This window comes from Muntiacus reevesi, chromosome 20, assembly GCF_963930625.1.
Source record: "Muntiacus reevesi chromosome 20, mMunRee1.1, whole genome shotgun sequence".
In the NCBI taxonomy this organism is placed as follows: Eukaryota; Metazoa; Chordata; class Mammalia; order Artiodactyla; family Cervidae; genus Muntiacus; species Muntiacus reevesi.
Genome location: NC_089268.1, coordinates 14,685,465 through 14,698,327, shown reverse-complemented (window position 1 = coordinate 14,698,327; position 12,863 = coordinate 14,685,465). Strand labels below are relative to the sequence as shown.

At 42.4% G+C, this 12,863-nt stretch overlaps 1 protein-coding gene across 1 annotated transcript in view; it reads right to left on the bottom strand.

Annotated features, from left to right (window-relative positions):
* The window catches only part of DNAH8 (dynein axonemal heavy chain 8), a 315,169-nt gene that overhangs the window by 63,554 nt on the left and 238,752 nt on the right, over window positions 1-12,863 (bottom strand). The window contains exons 79-81 of the mRNA XM_065912223.1: window positions 11,091-11,164; window positions 8,032-8,184; window positions 7,488-7,643 (exon numbers count right to left, since the gene is read on the bottom strand). Of these exons, the coding sequence (XP_065768295.1) occupies window positions 7,488-7,643; window positions 8,032-8,184; window positions 11,091-11,164 (383 nt within the window). The remainder of the gene's footprint in view (window positions 1-7,487; window positions 7,644-8,031; window positions 8,185-11,090; window positions 11,165-12,863) is intronic.

The following is a 12,863-nucleotide window of genomic DNA, read 5'->3' as shown; positions in this document are numbered from 1 at the left end:
GTGGGCTTGCTCTGAAGCCCAGGATAGTGCTACAATGAAGCTTCTGGGAAACGGTAGTGAGAGAATACTGACACCAGAGGAACGCTTCCCTTGCAAGTCATCTTTCAGAGGATGCAGGAATTGTTCTCAAGAAGTAGTGGCCAAGTAAGTGGAGGCGTGCACCAGGGCTCTGGGATGAAAGGCTCCCATGGGGAGGGCAGGAGGACTGGCTGGCCGAGGCAGAGACATCAGCTGGCTGCAGTGAGAGCTGACTCGGCAGCAGTAACCTGGGAGCCAAGTTCCTGGAGGAGGAGGGAGGGAAGCCGGGGGAGTAGGGTGTGAGCAGAACTTGGTGCAGAATTGGTTGGTGCATCTATGCACGTTTCCATGGCGGCACCCAGGTCACCCCCTCCCCCTGGGTAAGCCTGCTCCCATCTCAAGACACCCTCCGCCACTCTTCTACCCAAGAAAGTTGTCCTTGACCAGTTAAATCTACTTCCCCTCCTTACAGGAGCGGAGGGGTGCTCATTTCGTCCTCCGCAACAAGAGTAGGGTCCACATAACACATGATGCCCTTGAGCTGGGGTGCATGAGGCCAAACCATGGTTCGGGAGGAGAAACACACTGGAGGGCAGGTGGGGGGTGACTGTTTTACCATTAGGTCCTACCTGCTCATGTGTGATGGACTCCAACATGAACCCCTGGGAAGTGAGCAGACTCTTCCCAGAATAGACACCCCACACACACACACATCCTCCACCTGCCTTTCATCTGTAGAAAAACTTTAGTCAAACATTTAATCAGAGAGGTGAGAAAATACAAAAGGAAGAAATAATAATAGCTTAGTCATTAAAAAAAAAATGTCAAGGACCTTTGGTTCTTCCTCAAGGACCACAGACAATACTCTGAGCCACATCCTTTGAGTTGTTTTACAGAGTCTGGAACCACCACCAGGTAGAAGTTAACTGTATATTGCCCACAAGCACATACACCTCAGACCAGCTGGAACCAAACAACGGATGATGCTGCCTCCTTCTGACCTCACCACCCACCAGTCAGAAGAATGTCCACGAGCTGACTAGAAGACTCCTCACTACCCTCTCAGTTTACCTCTCAGGTAAACTCAGCTTCAAGAGCATTAGTCCACTGTGGCCCCCTTTGCCTGACAAAAAAATAAAGCTATTCTCTTCTACTTCACCCAAAACTCTGTCTCCACGTCAGCACTCTCTTGCCAGCCCTGGAGAACAGACGGTGAGTTTTGGCATCAACTTCTCTAGTCCAGAAGCTTCAGGTTATGTGACATGAACCAATTCTCTCTTCTTTCATTCAGTCTCTAAAGGACAAAAGTGCACACACATCATGTTTGTATAAAGCAAGGGATATCCAGGAAAATTTGGAAGAATCAATTCACTGATTAACAAATCAGGTATTTGGCTTTTATATACAACAATAGAAAAATATAAGCCAAAATCTTTCTTTTCAGAATAGTCCTTCCTATAACAGTTGTGTCTTAAACCCTAACATGCACACAAATCACTTGGGCATCTTATTACAACGCAGATTCTGATTCAGCAGATCCAGGGTGGGCCCTGAGATTCATCTCTTAGAAGTCTCCAGGTGACATGGATGCTGCTGACCCAGGACCACAAGCCCCTAAAGAAATCTGGATTTTTCTATCAGACTGGCTCGATCCTAACCGATTTACTTTGATTCATAGACCTACAATTCCTCGTTCCTATGCAATACTGTTCTTTATATCACTGGACTTTACTTTCAGCACCAGACACATCCACCCCTGGGCATCATTTCTGCTTTGTCTGTCTCTTTATTCTTCTGGAGCTACTTCTCTGCTCTTCCCCAATGACATACGGGACACCTACCGACCTAAGAAGCTCATCTTTCAGTGTCATATCTTTTTGCCTTTTCACACTGCTCATGGAGGTCTCAAGGTTCCAGTTTGTGGATCACCCACCCGGTGACTTTATGGGAGGGCCAATGGTGACCTCCTCCAAGAGGACTTATGTCACATGCTGCACCTCCCAGGACTGCTATCAGCACACCTGTCCCCAAAGCAGGCCACCACGGACCCACACCTGCTCAGGAGACCCTGAAACACTTGCAGGCGGGTCTGCTTCAGTCTCTTGTGGGGGTCACTGCTCCTTTCCCTGGGTCCTGGTGCATGCAAGGTTTTGTTTGTGCCCTCCAAGAGTCTCTGGCGTGCATGAGAGAATGCACTGGTCACAACAAACACCCTCTTCCAATAACACAAGAGACGACTCTACACATGGACATCACCAGATGGTCAATGCCAAAATCAGACTGATTATATTCTTTGCAGCCAAAGATGGAGACGCTCTATACAGTCAGCAAAAACAAGACTGGGAGCTGACTGTGGCTCAGATCATGAACTCCTTATTGCCAAATTCAGACTTAAATTGAAGAAAGTGGGGAAAACCACTAGACCATTCAGATATGACCTAAATCAAATCCCTTATGATTATATAGTGGAAGTGAGAAATAGATTCAAGGGATTAGATCTGATAAACAGAGTGCCGGAAGAATGATGGATGGAGGTTTGTAACAGGAGATGGTAACCAAAACCATTCACCCAAAAAGAAATGCAGCAAGGCAAGATGGTTGTCTGAGGAGGCCTTACAAATAGCTGAGAAAAGAAGAGAAGCAAAAGGCAAAGGAGAAAAGGAAAGCTATACCCATCTGAATGCAGAGTTCCAAAGGGTAGTAAGGAGAGATAAGAAAGCCTTCTTAAGTGAACAATGCAAAGAAATAGAGGAATACAATAGAATGGGAAAGACTAGAGATCTCGTCAAGAAAATTAGAGATACCAAGGGAACATTTCATGCAAAGTTGGGCAAAAGGACAGAAACAGCAAGGACCTAACAGAAGGAGAAGAGATTAAGAAGAGGTGGCAAGAATACACAGAAGAACTATACAAAAAAAGGTCTTAATGACCTGGATAACCACAATGGTGTGATCACTCACCTAGAGTCAGACATCTTGGAGTGTGAGGTCAAGTGGGCCTTAGGAAGCATCACTACAAACAAAGCTAGTGGAGGTGATGAACTTTCAGCTGAGCTATTTCTTTTTCTTTTCTTTTCTTTTTATTTTTTTATTTTTTATTTTTCAGTGGGTTTTGTCATACATTGATATGAATCAGCCATAGAGTTACATGTATTCCCCATCCCAGTCCCCCATCCCACCTCCCTCTCCACCCGATTCCTCTGGGTCTTCCCAGCCCACCAGGCCCAAGCACTTGACTCATGCATCCCACCTGGGCTGGTGGTCTGTTTCACCACAGATAATATACATGCTGTTCTTTCGAAACATCCCACCCTCACCTTCTCCCACAGAGTTCAAAAGTCTGTTCTGTACTTCTGCGTCTCTTCTCCTGCCCTGCATATAGGGCCATCGTTACCATCTTTCTAAATTCCGTATACATGTGTTAGTATGCTGTAATGTTCTTTATCTTTCTGGCTTACTTCACTCTGTATAATGGGCTCCAGTTTCATCCATCTCATTAGAACTGATTCAAATGAATTCTTTTTAACGGCTGAGTAATATTCCATGGTGTATATGTACCACAGTTTCCTTATCCATTCATCTGCTGATGGGCATCTAGGTTGCTTCCATGTCCTGGCTATTATAAACAGTTCAGCTGAGCTATTTCAAATCCTAAAAGATGATGCTGTGAAAGTGCTGCACTCAATATGCCGGCAAATTTAGAAAACTCAGCAGTGGCCACAGGACTGGAAAAGGGCAGTTTTCATTCCAATCCCAAAGAAAGGCAATGTCAAAGAATGCTCAAACTATCACACAGTTGCAATTATTTCACATGCTAGCAAAGTAATGCTCAAAATCCTTCAAGCTAGTCTTCAACAGTATGTGAACTAAGAACTTCCAGATGTTCAAACTGGGTTTAGAAAAGGCAGAGGAACCAGCAATCAAATTGCCAACATCTACTGGATCATAGAAAAAACAAGAGAATTCCAGAAAAACATCTACTTCCACTTCATTGACTGTGCTAACACCTTTGACAGTGTGGATCACAACAAACTGTGGAAAACTCTTAAAGAGATGGAAATACCAGACCACCTTAACTGCCTCCTGACACATTTGCATGCAGGTCAAGGAGTAACAGAATTGGACATGAAACAACGGACTGGTTCCAAATTGGGAAAGGAGCACGTCAAGGTTGTATATTGTCACCCTGCTTATTTGACTTACATGCAGAGTACATCATGCAAAATGCCGGGCTGGATGAAGCACAAGCTGGAATCAAGATTGCTGGAAGAGATATCAATAATCTCAGATATGCAGATGACACCACCCTAATGGCAGAAGGTGAAGAGGAACTAAAGAATCTCTTGATGAAAAAGAGGAGAGTGAAAAAGCTGGCTTAAAATTCAGCATTAAAAAAACGAAGATCAAGACATCTGGTCCCATCACTTCATGGCAAATAGATGGGGAAAGAATACAAATAGTGACAGATTTTATTTTCTTGGGCTCCAAAACCACTGTGGACAGTTACTGCAGCCATGAAATTAAAAGATGCCTGCTTCTTGGAAGGAAAGCTATGACAAACCTGAAAGTGAATGTCGCTCAGACGTGTCCTACCCTTTGTGAACCCATGGACTGTATAGAATACTGGAGAGGGTAGACTTTCCCTTCTCCAGGGGATCTTCCAAACCCAGGGATTGAACCCAGGTCTAGACAGCATATTAAAAAGCCAAGATACCACTTTGCCAACAAAGGTCCATATCGTCAAAGCTATGGTTTTTCCAGTAGTCATGTATGGATGTGAGAGTTGGACCATAAAGAAGACTGAGCACTAAAGAACTGATGCTTCGGAACTGTGGTGCTGGAGAGGACTCTTGAGAGTCCCTTGGACAGAGAGGAGATCAAACCAGTCAATCCCAAAGGAATCAACCCTGAATACTCACTGGAAGGACTGGTGCTGAAGCTGAAGCTCCAATGCTTTGGCCTCCTGATGTGAAGAGCCGACTCATTGGAAAAGACCCTGATGCTGGGAAGGACTGAGGGCAGGAGGAGAAGAGGGTGACAGAGGACATTTTGTCTAACTGAAAAACATTAAAACATTTCTCTAATTGAAACTAGAATGGAGGATGTGGGGTGGGGGGAAATGCTTGAATTATCCACACTCCTTGTGTAATCATAGAGCTGGACAACAGAATGTTAGAAATGGGAAAAATCTTGAAAGATCACTTCCTTCTGCCTTGAAACACATATGGGGAAACAGAGGTCCCGAAAGGGACAAAACTGGACTGACCTTATGTAGCTAACTGATGCCACAACAAGTCTAAAGCCCAGGTCTCCTGACTGTCTATGAAGTGCTCTAATACACTATGATCAGATTTTAAGAGATCTTCACAATTTTTTTTTTCCTCATAGACATGCCACTGTGAACTTCATGGCCCTAGCAGTGGAGATTTTGTTTGTTTTAATCCAAATACCAGTCACATTAAGTGTAAGTACACTTTGGCTCCATGACTGGCCTAGAGTCCTTTTCTTCTTTTTAGCACTTGGATAATGGCCACTAAAAATACAGATTGCTGTCTTGACCGTATGGAAAATACCCCCAATCATCTATCCATGATAAGCATGGTGGAAAAGTTGAATCATCATTACTAGGAAAAGAATCATAAAATTTGCTGTTTGTGAATTGGGCATTAAATATCAGAGTTAAAGCAATATTTGTATTAGAGTGTGATAAGGTCTAGCAAACCCAACAATTCCCAGATAAGGATGTATGAAATCGGCTTCAGTGACTTAAAAGCCATAATTTACAATCAATCCAGAGGCCACAGTGGAACTTAGTAAAAATAACCACCCACAAAGCATTTATTCTGACTCTAACTTCTCAGGGTGGGAGACAGAGAAATACCAGTTGCGACAGGGAACCTGCGGGTAAACATGCCCAGTATTTCCTGGGGTGGGCGCCCAATTCCCCTCCATTTTTGGGCAGGACAGGGAAAGATGAAGTCAAGCTCTGTGGGCCACTTGGGCACAGTTGAACCATGACTCCTGGTTCAAGCCAGTTGATTTATTTTGTTCTCACTCCAACTTCAGGAAAAGAAGAAATGGAGCAAAGAGTTCAAGGAGCCCCTTTATCTCTCTGTGAAATCAGGAGTAAATCAACTACATTAAAATTACATAGCCTGGACTTCCCTGGTGGTCCAGAGGTTAAGAATATGCTTGGCAATGCAGGGGACACAGGTTCAATCCCTGGTCCAGGAAAATTCCAGATGCCACAGGGCAACTAAGCCAGAGCGCCACCAAATATGGAGCCCACGAGCTCAAGAGCCCACGCTCTGTCACAGTGATAGGAGCCCGTGCACCACAACTCTCTCTAATAACTCCCACCCACCACAAATAGAAAAAGCCTGTGTTCAGCAACGAAGATCCAGTGCAGCCAAAAACAAATCAATTACTAATTTTAAAAATTATTTAGCTTTCAAATACAGAACAAAATCCAAATATAGAACAAAGTGGTAACAAATGAAAAAACAAAAAACAAAACCCATAGGACACTGCTGGGTAGCCACACAGTACAAGCAAATCGGAAACACTCTGAAGACAACAGCTGACCCCTGTGACTCATCTGCCAAACACCATGACCACCACTGTCCCAGTGGGGAGGAGGGTCAAAACACACCTGCATCCAAGGCAGGCAACATGGGGTCTGACTCCTAGATTCACCATTTAGGAAGGACCTTAACCTCTCTGAGTCTCGGTTTCCTCATTTTCCAGATGGTGATAAATCCTACCCTGCAAGGTGGTTATTAGTATCACATGAGATGGTATATATAACATTGCCTAACCTCTCTCAGGTTCAATTTCCTCACTTTGCAGATGGTGATAAATCCTACCCTGAAAGGTGATTGGTAGTATTACAAGAGATGGTATAGAGAACACTGCCGGACAGCATAGGCAACTTTCAAGATCCAGTTCCTATCAGAGTAATTCGTTGGTTCATCCCACAAACGTTTATTGAGCTCTGGCACTGCTGCAGCTGCTGCTGTGACAAGTGGAGACTGAGCAGTTATAAAAGGACAGAGTCATTGCTCTGGAGAATCTCACATTCTAGGGGCCGAGATGGGGGATGGGGGCAGGAGGATGCATTAAACACATAAGCCAATATGCACATCCTGTGCCGGATGGGGAGAAAAGTGCCACGAAGGAAAAAGAAAGTGAGGTGAGGACACTAGAGAGTGGAGCCGGGGGGCAAACACAACATCATTCAGTTCAGTTCAGTCGCTCAGTCGTGTACGACTCTTTGCAACCCCATGAATCGCAGCACGCCAGGTCTCCCTGTCCATCACCAACCCCTGAAGTTTACTCAAACTCATGTCCATCGAGTCGGTGATGCCATCCAGCCATCTCATCCTCTGTCGTCCCCTGCTCCTCCTGCCCCCAATCCCTTCCAGCATCATTAGCATCTTCTAAAAGTGCAAACGGTTCCTAGAAGTTACCTGCACAGTGGAGTGTAAAAACGCTACAGTGTAAAGCATTGGCTTCCACATGGGTAAATTACTGATATCCAGAAGGTCTTGATTAATTCCGGCAAATGTTCTTTTCAGACCTGCGCGAACGCCTTGGGGTGGTTCATTAGTGAATTTGAGAGAGGTCTGTCATAAAAAACAAACAGTGGAAAAAAAAAAAGGTAAATAGTGCTTTTGTTTCTATAAATTACCGTGAAGGATAAAATAGAAATGACAATACATCAGACAACAATATGCTTGTGGTACATAAAAAGGCACCGTGTAAACTAGTTACATTGATCAGAGCTAAAACCCAATAAATTAATACCACGTCTTATAACTCTCCTGTGGGAATATTTACTATATAACCTTGATGATTATAGTCAAGGTTTTGACGATAATGGCATAAAGATTTTACACTGCAGACTTGCCCAAAAAAAATCCTGTTATATTTGCCATCTTTCAGTAATGACAGAAGTGTCATCTTCATTTGTATAACTCTCAAGGAAAAGACACTCATTTCATGGTAACAAACCTGAAGCAATGTAATGGGAAAACGAACGTGCGGCTCGGTAGTTATCCACACCCGGAAACTATCATCGATGGTCTCTGTGATGGTTAAAGTCTCCAGCAATTCTTCCATGAATTCCAGGCCAAGGTGACAATTCTGCAGCAACACCCAGCCACCCTGTATTCAAAATGACTTCATGTTAATTCCTCATAACTTTTTTGCTATGATTTTAATAAAACAAAGTGTACATACAAATATTTTTTAAACTTTTGCTCAGGGCATGTGAATACTCTGTTTTAAGCACATATATGTCAATAGAATTATTATATGTCAATATAAACGTTTTTTTTTTTCCTGCTTCTGGTAAAGCTGGTTACTTGGAATCAAGCGATTTCAAAATGAATGTTACTCTGTCACCCCTGGTTCAGAAGGGAACAGAAATTAAAACGAAGTCAGACTTTATTAAGTACAGTGTGTGCACCATCTAATGGTGGGAATGGGTATTTTGGAATTTGTACGTCCCGCCTAAGGTAAATCAGAAGGGACTCACGCCAAAGCCAGGCCATCCATTGTCACTAAGAGATGCACATAACCTCATGAAAGTTGGAGGAGTTGACGAAAATTCATCAACAATCAAGTTAGGAAGAAAACAGAGAATTTTATTAGAGCCAAACTGAGGGTTATAGCCTGGGAGACAGACTCAGAGGCTCTGACTGTCCCACCTATTAGAAGTCAAAGGCACAGTCATACACATTTTCAAGACAAAGGATCATACATCAAAATGACATGCTGACATTTCACATGAAGTTCACCAGAGATACACAGTCCAGGTAAGCATCTACAAAGACAGCAACAAGTCACCATGCTAATCTTTAAGAAGCTACACTGTTAGTGTCAAAGAAAGGGAGGAAAAAACCTCTGATCTTTGTGTTGGAGCAGGCATTCCCACCTCTGAGGAGGTCTGGTTGGTGCATAATGCAGGCACACACTGCACAGGGGACGCGAGAGGTCCAAATGAGCAGAGAAAGCCAATTTTACTCTACGATTTTCTTCTGCTGCCTTGAAATACAAATTTTACTTCAGCAGAGGCAATACATTTGGTGACATTTGCTACCAGTGTTCTTGCCTGGAAAATCCTATCTACAGAGGAGCCTGGTGGGTTCAGTCCATGGGGTCGCAGAGTTGGACACAACTGAGTGACTGAGCATGCCTGCTACCATAATATTAAATCCTTTTAAAAAATTTATTTATTTTTAATGGAAGGAGAATTGCTTTACAACATTGTGTTGGTCTCTGCCATCCATCAACATGTATCAGCCATAGGTATACATACGTCCCCTCCCTCTTGAGCCTCCCTCCCACCTCCCACCCCAATACTAAATCTTATTCTTTGTCATCACTCCTCCCAGATGTTCCTGAAACCACAAAGTTTATTAAGCACTATCTAAATATTGACAAAACCTTAACAATACGTCACATAACCATCACAGTTCTATAAGAATGTAGTTTACTAGCCAGCTGATGCTTTGATATACTTTATGCAACAAGATCAAGTAAATACAGCTACAAGTTATTGAGCTCAGTATACATATGGTAAGGCATATATATTATGCCTTATACTGCAAGAGAAAATACAACTTAGATTGGCTTAAATAGCAAAGGGGACTTTTTGGTCTAGACAACCAGATCGTCAAGAAGATGAACTTCATGGTCAGAACTCTGGGTCCTTGTGGATTTGGTTACTCTCTGATTCCCTGCTCTGAATTCCACAATGTCAGCTTTATCCTAAATCTTTCAAGTGACAATGTGGTTGTACCTGTTCATGCTTATTGTTGGTATTATTGTTGTTACTCGTTTTGTTTTGTTTTTGCCTATGCCACATGGCATGTGGGATCTTAGTTCCTCAACCAGGGATTGAACGCATACCCCCTGCATTGGAAGCTCGGAATCTTAACCATTAGACAGTCAGGGAAGTTCTGTTTGTTTTTTTATAATGCCAACATTATCAATATTTATCCCACCTTGAGACGCAGAACACAGACGTTATTTAAAAAACCTAACATTCCAAAGAAAGTTAATGTGAACGCTGTATTCAAATTTAAAAGCTTCTCACTCATGAAAACTAAAGAAATTATTTAACGCCCAAAGTCAAACAGTCAGATCATTCAACAGACTGAATCATTTTATCTGAGTAAAAATAATTATATATAATCGCTTTGGTATATATAAATTAAATACCATATATTATTGAATTTAATTAACTGATAAAGATTAAGGCTTAGGGCACTTGAGAATTAATGGTTAGCCTGAAAACTTGATGACCCAAGCAGAGTTTTAGCCCATTAACCCTCTCCAGTCATTAATTCCCAGGGAAAAGTTGATAGGGACATTATGAGATCAAAAGCTTAAAAATAAACCAAGATCTTATTTTATTTTTATAAATGGTGCAATTTCTTATTGCTGCTGAAACTGCTATCAACCAAGCTTTTCTAGAAAATTAATGTCCTGTGTATTTATTAGGTGTGATGAAAAATATTTCTCAACATTCCATCCAGCTTGCAATTTTCAGTAAAAACTGTTATCAATATTTAAACATAACACCCTCAAATATTTCTTATTTGCCTGAAACTACCCACTAATGAAAAATGAAAGGCTCACTTTAACCGAAAATTGAAATTTGACTGTCTCAATCTGTCACTTCTTTTTTTTTTTTTTAATCTGTCACTTCTTAAGCACCATCTATTAATATTGATCATGACATTCCAAGACTGCTAGAGCTGCATTCTTTATGAACTAGAAAGTGAGTCTGCCAAATTACCAAAAAATATTTAGTGAAAATATAAATGGAGCATATGCTCTAGAAAATGGAACAAGTATTTTGTGGGGATATCAGGAGCCAACTAGCCGGAGGTTCAAAATCCATAAGTAATCAAAGTTTACTCTATATGTGTAAATGAAAATGGAAAATTGAGCATCACAGGAAGAACACTCTACCCATTATGGAGGTGGTGCTAGGTAGACCAGATGGCCAGAGGAATCATATCAAGAAAGTTGTATGAAGAGTAGTTTCCATTGCTACATACCTGCTGCATTGACATCTGAATCAGCTTTCGAGCATGTACTTCTTGTCCTTGCCCCATTGAGATAGTTCTGCATTCTGTAACACAGAAGGATCACTATGATAAAATGTAAATTTTATAACAGGATTGGGATGAAAAATTAATTTCTGAATTGTCATAGCCTCCCTCCCTCTATGGCTTCTAAGGAAACTCTGTTATTCAAATAAATCTGGCTTTTGGTTGTGTTGATGAGCGAAAGGAGTGGAGCAGCCCGGAGGCACCACGTGGAAAGGGAAGGACAAGGAGAGAGAGACAAAAGGCACAAGGCGGAGCTTTTAAAGAGTTCTGGGGTCTCTGGAGATAATGAGCAGGCAGACTGATGGGGACAGGCAGCTGCAATGCTATCACAGGTATTTAGAAGGAAAGAGGATGTTTTAGTTTTGTTCTATGTCTTGACTAGAATAATTTTTTGGTGTTTTAGCAGATGTTTCAGTAAAGATTGGATACCAATCTTTTTATTCTTTTGTGATGTCAAGCTTGCAGTGTTTTGTCTGTCGTTCGGGTTTTGTTTGCCTATTTGTCCATTTTCTGAGATGGAACTCGTAGCAATTCATCCCCATGAGGACTATATTCAGGGATAACTGCTCCTCAGGATCAAATCCTCTTGGAACTGAGAAAAAGGAGCCTGAAGAAAAAGTGGGAACCACTCCAAGATTAGAGATGTGATAATAATTCAGTAGAATATACACTATTCAGGCTCATTAGTGAATTTGATGTCCTAGGAGGAGAACCACACTTGTGCCTGTCATATGAATTCACTTAACTGTAGAAGTCTCTGAATCATACTTGGGAAACTAGAATTAGAAATTAACTTTGAAGTAAGCTTCTGTGGACCCAGGTCTTCTTTAATTTTAGAGGCATGATCTCTAGATCTCTAGAGGCACTGGGAAGTCAGTGGAGACGCTATGAAGCAATGCATGCTTTTGACTTATTCTACTGGATCAGCCTGAATCCTCAGAAAGATGGGCTACTGTGGTTGGGCAAACAATGAGGCTGACTTGGAAACTGCTGGTAGAAGCTACAGGGAATGAGAGAAATTCATAGGTTTGAAACAGAAGTATGTCAGGAACCAGGGAAGAAGCTGCCAGCCCTCACCATTTAAAACACAGCACCATGGGGTTAATGGCCAGAGATTCCATGAGTGCTGGTAGGGTGTAGCATTAGAATTATTTGTGGACTCAGGGTCACAAGGTGAAACTCAGCAGTGTGTCTCTGAGAGAGGATTGGCAGAGCACTGCTTGAAGAACTAGGAACTGCAATTGTCCATAGGTCACTGAACATAGCTGGATTCTCCCAACAAAGCCCTCATGAATCTCTCCTGCTCAAGGGGAACTAGGCACTGTTCCCAGGGCATCTGAGAAGAACCCACAAACCCTATAAAAGAAGAAAGGGAAGGTGGAACTGGAATGGGAGGAGCCTCTGAATTGTACAAAGAGACACTAGTCTCTCTTGTTTTAGAAGAACCCACAAGCGTTAGGTAGGTCAGTGGAGGAAGGTGTGATACGGACAGTATTAACATACGAGCGTGAGCCATAATCTATCTCCTCTGCCCTTCCAACTCTTCTGAGATACAATGTTTAAAAGGAAGAACCGGTTTTTGTTCAGGGGTAGCCTGAGTTTCTTATCTCGACCTGGGTAAGAGGTCAAGAAGATACTTAAAGGCATCCCTTCAAAGCAAACCCAGAGTCTGAATGTGACCCCTTCTGGATGCCTACACTCTCATTCCCCTAGTCCATC